The 20,293-nt window shown below is 38.1% G+C and overlaps 1 protein-coding gene across 21 annotated transcripts in view; it reads left to right on the forward strand.

Annotated features, from left to right (window-relative positions):
- The window catches only part of LOC130708511 (dihydropyrimidinase-like), a 117,781-nt gene that overhangs the window by 34,472 nt on the left and 63,016 nt on the right, over positions 1-20,293 (forward strand). For all 21 annotated transcript variants that reach the window (XR_009008734.1, XR_009008735.1, XM_057549205.1 and 18 more), the window contains exon 2: positions 17,198-17,261. Coding sequence is in view for 19 of the 21 variants with exons in the window: in XM_057549205.1 (XP_057405188.1) it covers positions 17,198-17,261 (64 nt within the window). In the remaining 2 variants the exon portion in view is untranslated. The remainder of the gene's footprint in view (positions 1-17,197; positions 17,262-20,293) is intronic.

The raw sequence follows: 20,293 nt of genomic DNA on the forward strand, positions 1-20,293 counted from the left end.
ATCATAGGGCTTTTCTTTCCTTGAGGGATTGGAAGAAAGCCCCCTTAGTCCTACATCCACACCCCATCCCCCTCAAGAATGTTTTTTAAATCAGGTTGTAGGGAGTAAGGCAAGCTATTATGCATTTCAAGAAAGTGCTAGTAGGCATGTTAGAAACCGACCTTGCTGCTGGGTATCCAGTTTTATCTGGGGGTGCGGTGGGCTGGGGAACTCCGCCCTTACCAGGAAGTTTGTGCTAAAGTGAAAAGCATTTTGTACAAATAGTTACCCTTCCAGCATTCATCCATATATGCCCCGAGGCTGTGATAAGTTTGTGTTGTCATCATTTAGTATCAGCTCATCTAATGCCATATTATATGAGCCACTCCTGAAAATGAGCCTTAGTCTCCTTTAAGAAAATACTGCCCCGTGTTTCAGACAGAATTTTAATTTAGCTTTGGGCACAATTTCCATGAATTAATGACAATGGGGGCATTTACATGAAATCCTTAGGTCGTGCAGTAAAGCATTTATCACTTTGCTAAGAAATTAAAAATGTAGTACTAAATGATTTGCTAGTATACAAGAATTGTAGAATAATTTAACATAGTACACTGAGGTGCAATTAAAAAGTCACCAGAGGTCACTCTTACTTAAAGGAAACATGGCTTCAAAAATCCTTCCCTTAGAAGAGAAGCAGAGTGCTGTGCTGCCTTTCTTGTCTCCTTAGTTGTGATTACAGGATATTGCAAGATCAGTTATTTTGATATTTCTTTATTTTCTGTTTGTATTTTATTCCCTGAAATCCACAGAGGTATCATGTTCTTCATACTGAGCATCTTTTTTAAGAGTCACATGCTCTGAGGTGCTCCATGTCTGAATATCCAGGCAGATAGCCCTTTCTGAATTGAATATATCTCTAAGCTCAGTTCGTCTGGGTCTCTGGCTGACTCTTCAAATGTCAATGCTAGTTTTCACTTTTCAGCCTCTGTTTTATTTAGATGTGTTTAGTACTCTGATTAAAAGTTCAGTAAGTTAAAAGTACCTATGTAAATTTGCATGGCTAAGAACACTTTAGATACTATAGAGTCCTTGATCACCGCAAAGATGGCTACTATAGTTGTTCAAGTGTCAAGTATATATTTAAAGGTCTTTGCAGGCTTAAAGATTCATAGAGGGTACACAAACTGTGTTTGATAATTGCTTGCTAATCTCATTTGACAGTATCCTTTGGAGCAGTAGAAGTAATGGTGAATGAATCTTATTATAGTCTAGATTAGGTAATTTGACCAATTGGATTTTTCCTTAACTCTCGAATATTTGGGAGGTGTTTGTTTGTATGTGTAGATGTATATACAAGGAAGGTATTTCAAACCCATATTTGAAATTTGTTACTACATAAATCGAGGTAGAGGGTTCTTTTCGTCCTGTCCCATCATTTGAGAAATTCTAAAGAGGAGTTTGCCAGCAGGATGGGATTTAGGCTACCAACAAGAAATCACGAACACCAGCATTTGCTCAAGTCTTTTGATCGCTAACCTTTTATTCCTAAGAAGTGTTTTAAGAACTCAAGTAATCTTTTCAGACAAGACTTTAAAACTAACAAAAATGAAATATTCTTAAGCCCTGATAAAATAATGAGAACTGTATGTAAATTTTTAAAAAGGTAAAGATCTTCTCCCCAAAAGGATACAGTGACATTTTTCCTCTATTTACAACTGGTTCTCAGTAGTAAATTAGTCAGACCGGGGTGGGGGTGGGGGGTCAACCTGGGTGAGGTTCTGGCATAAGACATACTCTCATACAGGACTTGGTTGAAACATTTGACATCTCAGAAATTATCCATGTTTTGACATGAATCTTTATAATTAATGGGAAATTTTAAGTCAGGAGGAGTCTACACAGGGCGAGAGTAATGTTTCTAAATAGCCAAAAACATGGGCCTTTTTTTTTTTTTTTCTCTTCTTCTCTGTCTTTTTGCAGATAAAACAAGTTGAATGGACAGCATCCTCTGGGACCTGATATTTAAAAATTGTGCATCTCTACTTGGTCTGCCTTCTAGAACTCTTTGTATTTAGTCAAGATGAAAGTGTTACTCTAATGGAGTTATCCTCTTAAATGGAATGCAAGAGGAAAGTTAGACTATAGATTCCAAGTTAGAGCCCTGTTTTCCAGAAGTTGTTGTGCAGACAGTGGTTGGTTTGCTCACTTCCTACCATGAGCCGCAAGTGGAAGAGGGCAGTAGCTCTCTGTTTTAGGATTATCCCTGTGCATCTACTATTTGTTTATGAACTTTCAGATCTTTGGGGGGGGGGGGCGGGGAGGAAGAAGAGATATAATCTGAATAAGAAAATGTCAGTATTTTGATTGCATATTTAGTATTGTAAATCTGTCTCCTGGATCGCATGTCACTTTGAGGAGTAATGTTCACTCTTTCCCGACTAAGGAACAACACAATTGGAAGTTAATTTACAGCTGAATTATTTTCCCCATATAAGTAAAGTACCAGCTATAGCTAGTAGCTGCTGTCCTCCCTAACCCTACCCCCCAGTGAAAAGAAAAAGGACTGAAGTCTCTGAAAAGGACTGAAGCCAGTGTTAGACATTTCAGCCGCTGTTGATGGTGATTATTTGACGTAAATGATGATATTTGTAGACCCAGGGGTTCAATTTAGTGAGTGTTACACACTCATCCGCACCTTGTTAAATCTCAGTACTTGTAATTTTCTCTAGAAGTCTTCTTTTGTTTCCTTCCCCTGTCAAAAGTGCCCTTCTTGTTGTGAGAATAAAAGATGTATTTCTGGCCCACTACAGGTGGGGCACACAACTTGAATCACTGTTCTAGGAGTGGTAATCAGGATTTGTTTTTATCCAACAATGTCTCCTCCCTGTTATGTCCTGCATATGTATGAGAGGTCTCTGCCCTTGGTTGGGGGAGCAGATCAAGCCCATTTTGTTGGACAGCATGGGAGACAAACATGTGCTCTTCATGTAGTAATACCTAGTGCTTGATCTAGGCAAATATATTAGCACCTCAATTTGAAGATTTGTATCAGATTTGAATCCTTTCTTCACTGGAGCAATGGCTCCTTATGTGCTAAAGTGTTACTGTATCATCTTTCATGAAAGTTTATTAATATGGTCCTCTAATAGATATTATCACACAATATTATTCTTTTAAAAGAAAAATAACATAACACAGTATAATAGTGAGACACTTGTTGTATAAATTATCCTAACCCAATAACATGATTAACCTTAAGAATTTGGTATAAAAATACATGAATTGCAGACTGGAGGAACTGAACATAATGCTACAACTGCTAAGAAGTATAAAATCGTGAGAACTGATTTAAGTGAATGTCTAATAGTGTGTTTATCAAATGTCTCTTCTCAAGGGTATTGTTTGTCAGAACTCCTGTCATTTCAGTGGGCACAGATTCTTTGTAATTATTTGCTAAGTGTCATCAACATATTCTATTGCTATGTGAGCACAGTCAGTCTCAAGTAATGCCATGTGTGCTAAGACAATACAGTCCATAAAGAAGTTTTCACCTTGGGTAATATGGACTAAAATCCTGCTACTGTTTTAATTGGTGCAGGCTTCTTTTTGTCTCAATAGTGTGCTTAGTGGTTTTCTAGAGTGAGTCGAATCCCCCAAGTTAATCAGGATTATCCCTGTGAATCTACTGTTTCTTTATGAATTTTCAGATCTTTGGGGAGGAAGAAGAGAGATAATCTGAATAAGAAAATGTCAGTATTTTGGTTGATATTTAGATTGAATTACTTATGTCTACCTGTTTCTGAAAGGCATGAGACCATATGTACTATGTTCCTTGGTGTAGGGAGGGAGCCTATCAGGAGATGTGCCCCGGGAGCAGGTGAGTGGGGAATCCATTCGTGAGTCGGTGAAACATGTTGGGGAAAATGAGCATAGACTATGGAGGGAGGTATTTAGTCAGCACTGGAGCTTGGACTTGTTGGAAAGAGTCTTCAACAAACTGGTAAACGGACCGTTTTTTTAAAAAAAAATCATATTTGAATAAACTTCCCAGAAATACTGAGGTCAGAATATTTTTGAAAACTTCGGGAAAACAACAACATTTTTTTCTCCAAAAAAACTTACAAAGTCCATGTGACTATCAACACAGAGTGGCAGGCAAGGCTAGAGCTGTGAGGGTCCTGAAGCTTATGCAACTGGGGGAGACTCTTTAAGCAAACAAACAAACAAAACGACCCTAAAGACACATTATCAGTGACCCTCCCATGCCTGAAAGCCTGTTCTGGGGAGAAGACTGGAGCTCAAGAATGTCTGCTCCTTTGAGTTGATTTGGAAAAAAACCCCCAAATCATTCAAGAGTACTAAATAAAGGACATATTCACTGACAAAAATCTCAATTAACTGAGCAAATTTGAATTTGAATTTTTCCCTTTAAATCAAAATCAGAATTTGAATATTATAAAAGTATACTTATAAAAGTATAAAAGAGTTCAAACAATTTGGAATGACTAGATCCAGGGTTTACCTGCAATTCTAATTCTAATCCTGAAAAACAAATAGGAAATTAACCTCTGGATCTTCTCCCCACTTAACTTTTCAGAGCCTTTAAAGGCTTGGCTTCAACATACAAAGTTCTTCAGAGAAACTTCCAAAGTGTCCCCACTCAATCTGCCTACCTGGGGCCCGTTGCGGTGCTGATTGCTAGAGGCTCTGTTGCATCATATTGAATAACTTTAAAAAACTGAATTATTTATGTCTACCTATTTCTGAGAGGCAGGAAACCATATGTAATACGTTCCTTCAAAATATCATACTTGTTTTGTCCAGTTTGAGTTCTATGGCATAAGGTTAAAATCTGTGTGCTAGTTAAAGTTATACACAACTTGTAAATACTGTAAAAACTAACACAACATTGTAAATCAACTATACTCCAATGTAAAATAAAAAGTTAAAGAAAGAGAGGGTATGATAGAGTGACCTTTTGACATTATGCAGGAACATTGTTTAATAGGCCCACATGATTGTTTAATTACCTAGAAGAATGCACCCATGTCTGACTTGGTCATTTACCATTTGATTGGAGTTTAGACGCTGAAATTGATGATTTCTTTTCTTTTCTTTTTTTTTTTTCAGGTACATATGGTAACTACAAATGTTGTATTGCCCTGTAGGACACTGATCAGTTTTTTTGTAACCTAGCAATCTCATTCTAATGTTCTTCTCTAAATGCCTGTAAATTCCTAGTTTCTCAAAATGCTCTTTTACTGGATTAGTCATTAATGAGTTTATGATTCCTTGGCATGCATTTGTTCTGTATTTGTACGTGTTGTGTTTTTAACTTTTTGAAAATAATGCTTTGACATAGAGATTGCACATGTCTGGTAGGTGTACACATAACCTTGTGTGATAATACATGTGCTTAGTTTGAGTGTTGCTTTACAATAAATTTCCTTTCTGGTTCATTAGAAACTTTACTTTTCAGTAATAATATAGGGAGTCTGGCTCGCCATAAAAAATAAAAATATTCTCCTTAGTTTCCAGGTAATGGGTATTTTCAGTGTACTGATTTGAAATAGAATTGAAACATAAAGTACTTGAAATTTTGAGTAGTTTAAAGTTGGAAACTGTATAATTTTTATTTAAATATATGCCCGTTTAATGGACCAGTTTAAAAAAAAAAAACCTCCCTCCAAGGCTGTTAATCACAAATGAAAAAATGATATATTTTATCTAGGCTATGGCTTTTATTAAGTTTCTACTCGGTAGTACATCAGGAAAAGATACTCATGGAGGATGTGCTAGTGATAGCTAACTCATGGAGAGAAACTTGAAAAAAGTTTGTTTTTTAAACTGGCAAATATGATCCTTTCGGATGAGTCATTTTAGGGCTATGGTAAATGGTGTATCAGATATTTAAATTGATGTGTTCCTAAGTTGTATCACCTGTGGTTCCATCTCTGGCCTTGGAGAAGGAATTTGTATGCCACGTGTTCCCTGGACCACTGTGGGAGGAAGGGGCTGGTGAACCTTGTTTGGAATCAGTGGCAGTTTCGATAACCTCAGAAGCCACTTAACGCTGTGGCGTAGACCTAGGGTCCCCACATGCTCGTTTCAGTAGCATCTCATTACTTGGGGTGTTCGAGACCCAACAGAGGGTTTCTCTGGAGCTTAGGAGCAAGCAGTGACATTGCTGCTTGGATGATGCAGGAGCGACCTGCTGCCTTGAGACATAAGACCAGGTGCCACCTGCAGTTGTCAAGGTTGTAATTAGTTTTTATTTTAACATTTATAAATCCTCAGGCAGCCAAAGAGCTTGCTAAAGTGAAGCTAAATACACTCTTCCTCGGAGTGGTGAATTGGTGGGAGAAGTGGCAGAATGAACCATGTGTGTGTAAGGGAGGCTGGTTGGGTAGAGAGACCTGCCGAAGGAATTAAAAACCACTGTCAATAGCTGTAAGAGAGGCACAGATTGGATTAGGTGACAATCCAGTTACGTGGGATTGAGCTATTTCTTACTTGTTACCATGCAGAACGGATATTCTCCACTTTGGATTTCTGAGCATGTGAGCAATCAGGAAATACAAAGCCATCTGCCCTGACCCAGTTGAACCCCAGTTGAAACGATTGCCTTCACGGGTCGGAGGTGTTTTGTGTTCTAGGATATTGCTGTGCAGCCACCGTTAGAACCAGCAGCACTTCACCTGCCTCTGAGGCCTTCCCAGGTCCTGGTTCCTGTTAATACAGTTCTAAGGAATGGCTGGTAGGATTTTGATTTAAAGGCGAGTAGATATAATAAAGGGAATCTGATTAGCATGCGAAAATAATTCAGTAATTTGATTCAGGTCAAAGAAAGTAATTTTAATATAAACTTCTATTATGGAAGAAAATATTTTAAGAACTGTTAAGTATTTTAATGTCTCAGATTTGGCTGATGTAAGAACAATAATATGTTTCTATAGACATCTGTTCAAATGTTTGGAGATGATCAAAATTAAGGATTTGTCATATAGCTTTACGTTTGCTGTGTCTTTGATGATTAGAAACTTGAGAATAAGGACATTGCTATACACTAAAAGTATAATAATACAACATAAAAAAAAAAGAAAAATATGGCTGTGTAATGTCATCAAGCTGGCTAGCTGCTGTGTGTCTGGGATTCTTAGGCTTCTCTGCAACGTTGTGTTAACTCATGGAAGTTTTCTTTTTTTAATTAATTAATTTTTGGCTGTGTTGGGTCTTCATTGCGGCACTGAGGCTACGGGCTTTCTCTAGTTGCGACCAGCGTGGGTTACTCTTTGTTGTGGTGCGCGGACTTCTCATTGAGGTGCCTTCTCTTGTTTCGGAGCATGGGCTCTAGGCGCAAGGGCTTCAGTAGTTGCGGTGCGTGGGCTTAGTTGCTCCGCGGCGTGTGGGATCTTCCTGGACTAGGGATCGAACCCGTGTTCCCTGTATTGGCAGGCGGACTCTTAACCACAACTCCACCAGGGAAGTCTCGATTCACGGAAGTTCTGATAAGAAAACCTGTGAGCCTTGACATTTCAGAGCACATCCTTTTCTATGGTGTGAACCATGCCGTCATTGCGAGGGGTTAAAAAAATTGGGGGACTGAAAGAGGATATGTTGACTAGAGTTTAGTTAAGGTATGTATAAGAGAGTTTAAGGGAGCAAACGCCAAATTACTCTTTGCTTTCTTAAAGTGACAAGGAACATTTCTGAAAAACATTTTTTCTGGCATAGAACACAGTAGAATTGACAGATCTCAGAGTCAATTCCCTATTAGAGGTAAGTCAAATGACCTATTTTGAACTATGGTACAAGGTTAACAAACATAATATTGATTTTCCAGTTTAGAAGAATAAATTTTGGATCATAATTATTTACTATTCTTTTGTCATGATGAACTACTGATCTATTTTAAGAAACCTGACAACCTGATCTTTGGGAGACTTGCATCGCTGTGGACTGATTTCACTTGTTCTTCTTCTAAGTGATAGGATTCATTTGTTGGAAGATAGGCTGCATGTTTGCCTAGGGAAAGTTCCTTTTCCTCATGAATATTGCTGCAAGGTGAAGCAGGAGTGGGGAGATACATCCTGCAGGCTATTGCGCATTTGAGCATGAAAAGGACATATGTTGTATCTTGATCACCATCCCAATTCCCTAGGGATGAGACTGGCTTCCCCACCACCCTCCCAAGGCCTCCTTCCCAACCCCCAGCATCAGCATGCCCAGAGCCTTCATGAGCATCTTCTTCCATTTTCTTAGATGGAGGTGATGCCGAATGACTTCCTGGGTTGACTTGCGTGGACTTGGCCAGCCAAAGAGGTGTCCTTCCTCCTTCACTACTTCCTGTGGGATCCATCCCCCTGAGGTCTTCCACTGTTATTCCATTTCCCAGGTGTAAGAGGGACTGAAGTGGGAGGATGGCAGTGAGAATGAAAACGTGACACTGCACACAAAGAACACTTTCAGGACTCAATGGTTGTTTGATTCTATGTGGAGTAATAAGAAATGGGAGTGTGAAGGACTGGTGTATTGGCAAGTGACTTCAACACAACGGGGAATTGTTGGTTCACATCATTGCATTTCAGGCGAGGTTAGATCCAGATGAGGCTGTGCCATCAGGATCAGCCTCTCTTCATGTTTCCGCTCTGTCTTCCCAGTGTCAGCCTGATGCTCAGGCAGGAATCTGCTTGGTAGCTCCATGTCCAAGGTCGACCTTCCTAATCACAGTGGTAGAGAGAATGCTTTTCCTCTATTTGGACTTTGGTCCTTATTACCCTGAAGCACTAAGCATGTATTTATTTGTTTATTCCCTCAACTCAAGCTCCAAGAAAGCAGAGACTTCCTCTTTCTTTTTTGTTGTTATTCCTACTTCCTAATCCCCAGAGCCCAGGGATGGTCCTGGAAGGCAGTGGGTTCTCAATACATATTTGTTGGATAAGTAAAAAGGTGAATGATCCTCTTTCCCCAAACCACCAGCAAGATCCCCAGATCTGACTTCCACTGTTTTGTCTGTGTTGTGACTGCTCTTATCCAGCTACTGTGACAGGAAAGGTTGGCCCTCATGACCAGTGGTGGAGCCAGGAAGTGATTGCAACTTGATCCTTGACCAGGTGCTTTGACTGCATCACTTTGACAAGAAAGCAAAATGCACAATCCACATTTAGGTAATTAGTTTAACATCTATTATGAAAAGCACTAGCTTTCAGGCTCTTACTGGCTTCATAGAACAGATGCTTGGTTACACGTCTCCCTCCTTCATCAGATTTTAAACTTCCTGAAAACAGAATCACGCTTCTTTGTTCCTGCAGTGCTTTGCTGATGGTACTCAGTAAGTACCAAAGAAATGGAGAAATGAATATATTTTAAATATGCTACCTTGAAAGTATATAGACTATCTGCAGAATCCCCCTGTGTATTTTATCATCATTTTTTAGGTGGCCTAATAAAAATGCATTTTTATGTGACTATCCCTGAGCTCTCTACTAGCCAACTGATTTGTTCATGGAAGGATCCATTGGCTGATTTTGAGTGTTTAGGTCCCATTTGTGTATTTTTGTTTTTATTTTCAGAACTCTAGGAGGTGGATCAAAAAAGATCTTGCTGCGATTTATGTCAAAAAGTGTTCTGCTTATGTTTTCCTCTAAGGGTTTTATAGTGTCTGGTTTTACATTTAGGTCTTTAATCCATTTTGAGTTTATTTTTGTGTGTGGTGTTAGGAAGTGTTGTAATTTCATTCTTCTACATGTAGCTGTCCAGTTTTCCCAACATCACTTATTGAAGAGGCTGTCTTTTCTCCACTGTATATCCTTGCCTCCTTTGTCATAGACTAGTTGACTATAGGTGCGTGGGTTTATCTCTGGGCTTCCTATCTTGTTCCATTGATCTATATTTCTGTTTTTGTGCCAGTACCATATTGTCTTGATGACTGTAGCTTTGTAGTATAGTCTGAAGTCAGGGAGTCTGATTCTTCCAGCTCCGTTTTTTTCCCTCAAGACTGCTTTGGCTATTCGGGGTCTTTTGTGTCTCCATACAAATTTTAAGATTTTTTGTTCTAGTTCTGTAAAAATGCCATTGGTAATTTGATAGGGATTACATTGAATCTGTAGATTGCTTTGGGTAGTATAGTCATTTTCACAATATTCCTTCTTCCAGTCCAAGAACATGGTACATCTCTCCATCTGTTTGTGTCATCTTTGATTTATTTCATCAGTATCTTAGTTTCCTGAGTACAGGTCTTTTGCCTCCTTAGGTAGGTTTATTCCTAGGTATTTTATTCTTTTTGTTGTGATTATCTATATTCTTGGCATTAACATTTACTAATAGAATGAGTTCCTTCTGGGAAAAATCAGCTTGAGTGACTTCAACGTTTTGGAGAGTACCACCATGGTAAAAATAGGTGGGTAAGTATAGATAGATTTCAGCGTGAAAAATTATCAATTTGCCTTTAATAGCCCTGAGTTTGGTGCTATAAGTGCACTTAAAGGCATGACTTAACAAAGAGGGATTTAGAAAGGAAATGCCGTTGACTTCCCAAGCTGTGCACTTCATGGGATACAGTTTTGTAATAAAGACCGTAGAAAATTACGAAACTTCTGAAAGAAACTTTCTGTCTGTGTATGTATATGTGTGTGTTTACAGTTTATACTGGATTAGGATTGTAAACCTTGATAGTGTCTAAAAATATTAAAGGGGAATATGAGGATGTAAGCCAAATAAATGAGGACTGCTAGAATGTTTAATTGTGTATTAGTCTTTTATTAGCAGTGTATGTTCTTCAGGAAGCAGCTGCCTGAGAACCCATCTCCTGAGAAAAAACAGCTCTGAGTTTGAAATGCAAGACTCTCAGAATGAAAAGTGGTGACCCTCTAGGATTTTAGCCTTATCACTAAATTTGCAAAGTTGGATTAGACCAAGCCCAGCTACTTATCAACTGCATTATTATTCTCTTCCTTGGGCCTTGGTTAACTCATCCATGGAATTGTGGAGTCCCACTAGATATCCTTAAAGTCCCTCTTAAATGCATGTCCTCTGGTCACACACATGTCAGTCCTCTAGTTAAACTTTCTGTGCCACAGATGTTGTTTTGTATAGCATCCTGCAAGTGTTGCCCAGCTCTGCTGAGAGGGCTCCAGGCAGACCAGGAGAGTCTGGGTTCATTACAAACATCCCTCTTTGAAAACCAATGTCCGTGGTATTCACCTATCTTTTCTTAGCTAGTTGGATCTTACTTCCATATGTTACTACTCCTCCTTTAGGTCTTATACTTTCAGCCAATCTTAGACATGGCCATTGAGTTCTAAGGAAAAATTTTCAGAATCCTCATCTCCTGTTTGTTTTCCTCTAGAGCTACATTTGTTCATTAATGTGCCTTTTGTAATGTGGTATTCACCCTGACTGAAGCTACTAAAATAGTCTAATTACTAATCAGTATGTTGAGACTGTTGCTGTGATCCTTCAGTAGTTAGACATGTTCTTCATACTTACTATTTCATACTTACTAGTCAGTATGAATTTTAAAATTAAAGTGCATATTTAATCTAGTATTTATTTTTCCTCTTCTAGTCCTCTTAAAGTATTAATGGTGTCTCTTATAATCAATAATTCTTGTGCTGGAAAAGTAATAAGGTGCTCTGATGTTTGCACAAGTTTCTAATAATGTACCAAAAGATAAAGTATATAAAGTACAACTATCTTGCCATAATCAGTCCTAAGGAATTGGTTTTCATTCTGGAATTATACTTGAATTTCAATTTATTAAACCCACGCCCATTTCTCTCCCCTGTGATACTTATATTTATAATCATATGAGTATTATTTTAGCTATTACAGATCCAGGTAGCTGCTATTTGATGTTGACTCTCCACTTCTGTTCAACTGCTAATGATAGCAGGAGCTCTGTGGTCCCATAGGCCTCATATTTTATTGTATTGCTATGGCTGCCATGCTTGTTATTTCCTCAGCCTCTTCTGCAGAATGAATTCTGTAGGAATCTTTACATAATTTCAATTTTGAATTTTGTTTAACATAACAGCATGCTTACTTTTAAAAATAAAGGAAGGAGACTGACTGATTTCTACTCTTTGCCATCCTATTTATTTATTTATTTATTTATTTATTTATTTATTTAATTGTGGTCTAGTTGATGTACAATGTTGTGCCAATCTCTGTTGTACAGCAAAGTGACTCAGTTATACACATAGAGACATTTTAAAAAATATTATTTTCCATTATGGTTTATCCCAGGAGATTGGATATAGTTCCCTGTGCTTGGGTATAGTTCCCTGTGCTATACAGTAGGACCTTGTTGTTTATCCATCCTGTATATAATAGTTTGCATCTGCTATAAAATAAAATTCATTTAAAATAAAATTTATTTTCAGCTATAAAATAATTAAGTCATAGGGATGTAATGTACAGCATGGTGACTACAGTTAATAATACTGTACTGCGTATTTGAAAGTTGCTAAGAGAGTAGATCTTAAAAGTTCTCATCAGGACTTCCCTGGTGGCACAGTGGTTAAGAATCCACCTGTCAATGCAGGGGACATGGGTTCAATCCCTGGTCCGGGAAGATCCCAGATGCCTTGGAGCAACTAAGCCAGTGAGCCACAACTACTGAGCCCGTGTGCCCTAGAGCCCACGTGCTGCAACTACTGAAGCCTGCGTGCTCTAGGGCCCATGTGCCACAACCACTGAGCCCACATGGTGCAACTACTGAAGCCCGCGTGCCTAGAGCCCGTGCTCCACAACAAGAGAAGCCACCGCAATGAGAAGCCCCCGCCTGCCGCAACTAGAGAAAGCCCACATGCAGCAACAAAGACCCAGCACAGCCAAAAGAAAATAAATTAAAAAAAAAAAAGTTCTCATCACAAGAAAAAAATTATTGTGTATGGTGATGGATGCTAACTAGATCTGTTGTGGTGATCATTTTGCAATATATGTAAATATTGAATCATTATGTTGTATACTTGAAACTAATATAATGTTCTATGTCAATTGTACCTCAATTTAAAAAAAGAAAATTTCAAGTATATATGTAAGTTGGAGAAGAGAAATGGAGGAGTATTTAGAGGTGGATATGGAGGTCAAAAGAGGTATTATGTATTTATTTTTTAAGATGCAAAAAGTATGGTACCATTGTATGCTGATTGTAATGATTAAATAAAATTTTTATTGTTTATCCATGAGGTGGTGTTGGTGAATATCTGGGGCAGTATACTGCCTTGTATCTTTTTGTTGGAGAGAGTAGATAGATTCTGGTGCAAAGTGGAAGGTTTGGTCTCTGAACGGGGTATGGACAGTGAATCCACTGTGTCAGGAGAGAAGGCAGGGTGCATGGACACAATGGCCTGTAGGTGGGCAGATGTGGGGAAAATAGGGAAGTTGCTTTCGGATTGCTTCTGTCTTCTCAGGCCTATGGAAATGTCACATACAAATTGGCACTTGCCATCTACCTCTACAAAAATTAAATTATGAGCCGCTGCATCTGCTGACCTTCAACACCCCCTGAAAGGAATTCAGGGTGGAGATCAGAAATGAGGCACTCTGTGCTCTGGAAGAAACTGGCAGAACAGGTCCTTAGACAGTTAGATATTTTCAGGAGATGATTTTATGAGCCCAATTCTTGCATCTCCTCATATTTAGAAAAGCACTAAAAAATTCTTCATGGTGATGTCTGCTCCTCATGACTAGCAGTAACCTTCACGAAACTAGCAGAACCTTCTGCAAAAAATACCTGCTTGATTGCATGTACTCCCCCTTCACCAAAATCACATATATACTGACCTTCCCCACTTCCTCTTTGGAGCACTTTCTCAGAGCTATTTGATACGCTGTTTCCCAGGCTATAGTCCTCATTTTGCCCCAGATAAAACTTAACTCACAACTCTCACACTGTGCAATTGTTTTTAGTCAGCAGAAGCAAGTCATCAGCTGAGGGTGATCACTGAGGAGGAGACTTGGGAAGTTTTCAGAAAGAGAAGATGTGAAGTATGAAATAACTTAGGAGCATGAGAGAGTGAACAGACAAAGGAATATGTTAGAATTGTTGGGCAACAATGAGGGCCCTTGTGAAGTTATTGGTCGTGAGTTAAAGTGAGACCAAAACTTAGACATCTTAGAGGAGGTCTGGTCCGGGTCAAATCCTGGTTGTTCCTGTTAGTTAGATTCATCACCTGGACCAGGTCCATTCATTGACGCCTGAGCCCCATGGAGGAGAGGACAAAGAGTTAGACGTGAAAACAAAAAAACTGTCAACAAAAGCTCTGAAATTTTGATACGTCTTTAAATTTTGTAAACCAAAGCAGAAAAGAAGACCATGTCCTCTCTCCTGCCCCTCATCAAGGGGCACCTCAAGGAATCTCCTGCTTTGCCACTGGTGGAATTTTCGGCCACACCAGGTGAGGATGGTAGTGCCTTTGAAGAACTTTATGGAACCTGATGAATGTGGAAGAGCTGGAGGACATCGCAGGTCCCAGGAAGATGTAGAGGATTAATGTGTAAATATCACATGGTAACTAACTAGAATGTTTCATCATCAACTACAAGACCCCTCTGGGAAATCCCAGAAGGGCTTAAATGCACTTAACTCATTACAGGCTTATAGTAGGAAGATTTCTAAACCTGGTCTTCCAAGATTCCTGTTCTCTGATTCTTCATTCAAACACTAATCTGGATACTGCTGTGAAGAGAATTTGCAGTTGTAGTTAAAACTGAATGGATTGATCTTAATACATAGAGTTTATCCAGGTGGACTGGACCCAATGAGGTAAGCACTTTGCGTACAGAGTTTGCTCCATCTGGCAGCAGAAGAGAAGGTCAGAGAGATTTGATGTACAAGGTGACTTGATAGATCATTGCTGGCTTGAAGGCAGAGGAAAACACATGAAAAGGAATGTGGGTGGTCTTAAGATGCTGAGAAAGGACTCTGGGTGACAGCCAGAAAATAAGGGACCTAGCACTTCCAACAGCAAGGAACCGTACTCTAACAACCTGAATGAGCCTAGAGGCAGATGTCTTCCTAGAGCCTCCAGACAAGGAATCTGCCTTGCTAACACCTTCCTCTCAGCCTTATGATACTCTGACCATTGAATCCAGCCTGCTGTAAACTATACGTTAATAAATGGGTGTTATTTGAAGCCACTTAGCTTGTGGTAATCTGTTATGCATCAACAGGAAACTAATACATAGTCCTTTACATTTCGTTTGCTCAGGAGCCAGATGAGTTTCAGAACTGGGTCATTTGTGCCTATGCAGGTGGCACTCAGCCAAGTAAACTGCGGCCATGTGCTATCAAGTTCTCTCTCAAATTCACCAATATACCTGGGAGTTGTGCTGGTCTCCATAGCGGTTCAGTTAACGAGGTCTTTTTCTCAAACTTGGTGGGTTGATTTTGAGCATGATTCAATTGCAAAATTATTGTTTAACATAACTCTATCCATAAATTGTTATTTGTTTATTAACGGAGAGATATTAAAACTTTTTTACAAAGAATAAAAATCTTCACTTTCAGTTTTATGTTTCATTTTTTTGTTCACTTTACTAATTTCGTTCTGAGAGAGGAAGCCTAGTCTTTTTAACAAATGATGCTGGAGAAAACGGATGTCCACAGGCTAAAAAAACTCAACCCAAACTTCACCCCTTTCACACTAATTAACTCAAAAATGGATCACAAAATTAAATATAAAATATAATACTATAAAACTTTTAGAAAAAATCCTGGGAGAAAACCTCTGGGATCTAGGGCTAGGCAAGGAGTTCTTTTTTAAGTACATTTTAATGAAATTTTATTTTCAATTGTAGATTGATGTGTACCTTCACTTATTCTGAGAAAAAATAAAATCTATTCAATTTGCCCTTCCAGGTTTATAGACAAATCACATGAATTGATCATATTATAAACCCATAGTTGGTCAACAGTAGAACCATACAGTGTTTTCCTGAGGAGAAACCTTTCTTTATGTTCATGAAATTTTTGGAGGATTAGGGCTGTAACTAGAGGGTCGGGTTAAGCTGGGGATTCTGCCAGTGGAGGTGAGAGCAGGGAGGGAATTCACCAAACCCAAGGACAGGCAAACCTGTCAGAAACTGCTGGAGAGAGAGGACAGTTACTTGGGATTCAAATCTGCTGATCAACCTTGGTGTGCTATGTTTTGTGGAGCAATAAAAATAGTATTTTCCAGCAAAAACTGGAATAGGTAATGCAAATTTAAGGATGCTAAAACGCACACATATGTATGTGCATATATACATACACAAAACATATGTATGTATACATGTATATATCTGTATATATACGTCTGTGTATTTTTTCCAGCTTTATTGAAGTATGATTGACAAATAAAAATTGTATATTTTTAGGTTGTACAATATCATGTTTTGATCTACATACACATTGTGAAAATGATTCCACAATCATTTCACAAAGTGAAATCAGGAAATCATACCATAATCAAGCTAATTTACATATTCATTATTTCCCATAGTTATCTTTTGTGTGCGTGTGTGCCTGTGTGTCTGTGTGTGTGGTGAGAACACTTGAGATCTATTCTTCTAGAAAACTTCAAGTATACAGTACATTATTATTAACTATAGTCACCATGCTGTACATGAAATTTCTAGAACTACTCATCTTATAACTGAAAGTTTGTACTCTCCATATTTGTAATTTAAATTGTTAGGCAATAAATATGCAGGCATATTTTCCTATCCTCTCTCTTACACATCTTTCAAATAATGTTGTGAAACATTTTCAGTTTTTTCAATAATTCAAATATAATTTTCAAACAGTCAAAAAAGCACACGGAGTTGTTTTTCACTACCCTATTTTACGTATATTTGTTAGTAAATAAATGGTTCTCCAGACTGTTCAGCATATTAAATGTTAGAGTAAACAAGGGATAATTGCTCCTTATTTTTAGAACAGTAGATTTACAATATATGTAGCTGTTACAAGTCACATATTTAAATTATTTTAAACATCTTCTTTGGCAATAGTTTTTTTTTTATGACTTTGTGTCAAAATAGAAACAATACCTCGAAGTAAATTTGCTTTTTAATCCATGTTCTGTGAACACCTAAATTTTACAATGAAAAATTTCAAAAGCTACAAGGATATCCATATTTGAAATATAAAATAAATGATAAATTCAGTAATTGGGAATTTTCTTTGCCCTATTAAACATCAATTTTTAATGCTGTTTTATTCTTACAGATTCTTCTCAAAATATATTGGCTACTTGAGAGATGTCATTACACTCCTGTGATTTATACAGAAGGTAAGTTAGAAAACTTTAATTCTTGTGTCCATTAATTAACAAACTTTTAATAAACACTTTTCATCAGGGACTAGAGTAAGTACTGGCAATGTGGTCAGACATGCTTCACTCCTCTCTCTTGCCTGCAAGGAGCTTTCAGTGTAGTGAGGTGGATGGACCTAGAGTCTGTCATACAGAGTGAAGTAAGTCAGAAAGAGAAAAACAAATACCGTATGCTAACACGTATATATGGAATCTAAGAAAAAAAAAAAAAAGGTCATGAAGAACCTAGGGGCAGGACGGGAATAAAGACACAGACGTACTAGAGAATGGACTTGAGGATATGGGGAGGGGGAAGGGTAAGCTGTGACAAAGTGAGAGAGTGTCATGGACATATATACAATACCAAATGTAAAATAGATAGCTAGTGGGAAGCAGCCACATAGCACAGGGAGATCAGCTCAGTGCTTTGTGACCACATAGAGGGGTGGGATAGGGAGGGTGGGAGGGAGGGAGACACAAGAGGGAAGAGATATGGGAACATATGTATATGTATAACTGATACACTTTGTTATAAAGCAGAAACTAACACACCATTGTAAAGCAATTATACTCCAATAAAGATGTTAAAAAAAAAAAAAAAGATATGCAGTGGTTGTCACAGGGGAGAAGTGCAAAGTGGTCTAGGCAACACAGCACAGGGGACCAGTCCTCATTGGGGCAGTAGAGAAGGCTTTCTGCAGTAAGCAGTGTTTAGTGAAAGGGCTGAAGAATGGGGGTGTTCTCCACGGGGTGCCAGAGTTAGCTGGTTAGGATGAGATCATTCCAACGTCTATGTTCTCCAGCCAAACAACCAGGAACATACCTGGGAACCAGTTTAGTCTAGAACAAGTTGGATTTATTACTCATGGCAGTGAGGGAAGACACACACCATGGGGAATCCTGGGGTGTCTCAGTAAGAGGGTGTTAGAAAAGAGCTACTACAAGATTTGGGCTTTAGTTGGGTGACTTGGGAGAGGGTCTAAAAGTGATGGGCCACTTTAAATTGGATGCTGAAAGCCAAGGCAATTCTATAATTCATCTCAATAAATTTTAGCTACAAGAGGGAAGACTATAGTCAAAATAAAGCCATTACTGGAAACAAAGTAGATGTCACTCATTTTAACCAAGAGAATGGAGTGTTTGGTATTTTGGGGGGATGGCACAGTGACTTCTTTTTCTGTACTTAGAAAACAGTTGTGAATTGCCTTCACTTTATCTCACTTCATCATTATCTCAGAGTAATCTTGCTTGGCATTGGTATTCTGTGATACCTTTTGGTATTTATGTCCAGGCTTACCTCTGGATATCATCAGGGCTGTTGTTGTTTTTGCTTTTTTTTTTTTTCCTCTCACAAGACAAATGAAGCATGGGGGAAGCATTTAGCTTCAATTGGAAGGCATCATTCTAGAATTTTAGAAATCAATGGAAAAGTACAGGTCTTCTAGCCAAACCCATACATCTGTTTGTATGAAGGACAGATTAACAGAGTAAGTGCATTGGTAGCTTGAATTTGTTTTCTAAGATTTGCTTAGCTCCCCTACTCCCATATTTTATACTTGTTATATTTTGATACAGTAAAAATTCATAAATGTGAAAACCACCAGTAAGATTTCAGTTCATCCATCTTCCCTTAAATACTTTCTCAGCCTGGGCACGTTGATTCCCTTTGCTTAGGATTTAAATCTCTTATCAGTACACCTCCCCAACTCTATTCAGTAGGAAACTGGTGAAATGATATCAGAGTGGGATGACATAAAACAAAGAAGACATCCACATGCACAAATAAACTGTATATAAAGTCTGCTCATAATTTGAATACAAAGTGTTTTAATAAAAAAGAATTTAACCACTGCTAAATTATCCATATACTGAGTAAAAGCAAAAATGTCACCCTAATAAAAAGAGTGTAGACATGATAGCCCATGAAGCCATGTGGGATGAAATTAAAAATAGAGTATGTCTCCAGAGATTATCAGGCAACACTTTTTTCAAGTTTGTAATGTATAGTATTTTTTTTACCATTCCTTTTTGTATTGATAAATCAATCATGTCATATCATATCATATATTTTGTATTATATGTCATATCATATCATATCAATCAGTATTTTTTACCATTCCTTTGTGTATTGATACATTAATCATGTCATGTCATATTATATATCATTTATTATATATCATATCATGAAATGTTTCATTTGATGGTCATCTATCTGAGAGCAAGTTGCAAGATTTTCACACTTTCACTGAGTGCTTCACTGACATCCAGCTTGACCTTGACAAGTATATCTGACCTTCCCGCTGTGTTAGAGATCAGAGTGTGTGAAATATTGACAACTACTGAAGATTACTGGGTAATGTAGACAGTGTGCAGTGGATCGACCAGTATAGACTCTTAAGTCCATTTTCTACATCTAGTAATGTGTTCAAGTGATTGGTTTTGGCATCAAAACTGAAATACTTCTCTTTCTCAACTTGCTGTTCACACATTATCTTCCAATGGCAAGTGCTGACAACTACAGATGCTGCTTTCACTAAAACTTCATTATTGACTAAACTCCCCTCATCTTAGCTTAAAACCCCTGAATTGGGAGAAAGTGTATCCGATCTGCCTGTGCTTAAGCTGGATCACAGCAGTTGCTTGGCCTAATAGCTGAGACCCTTTCTCAATATGCCAGCTTGTGAGTGTGATCAGTGGTTGTGCACCCTAGGTATATTGATCTGATGTTTAATTTTGTCTAATATTTTTACTCTCCTGCTTACTAGTCAAGTCACTATATCCATAAATTTGACTTAATGAGTCCATTTTTCTTTTCTTTCTTCAGAACTGTTTATCTGATCCAAAACACCTTCCAGTGGATTTTCTATATGTAAAACCTGTTTTTTAAATTAGTAAATAAAACTACTGCCTTCAGAATTTTGCCTCGAAAGCAACAGGATGCTTTCAACAATCTAATGTAAATGCAAACCACTGCATTCTTAACGAAAAGCCATTCTCCTGGGTATGGTGTG

The sequence above is a fragment of the Balaenoptera acutorostrata genome, chromosome 6, assembly GCF_949987535.1.
Source record: "Balaenoptera acutorostrata chromosome 6, mBalAcu1.1, whole genome shotgun sequence".
Lineage (NCBI taxonomy): Eukaryota > Metazoa > Chordata > Mammalia > Artiodactyla > Balaenopteridae > Balaenoptera > Balaenoptera acutorostrata.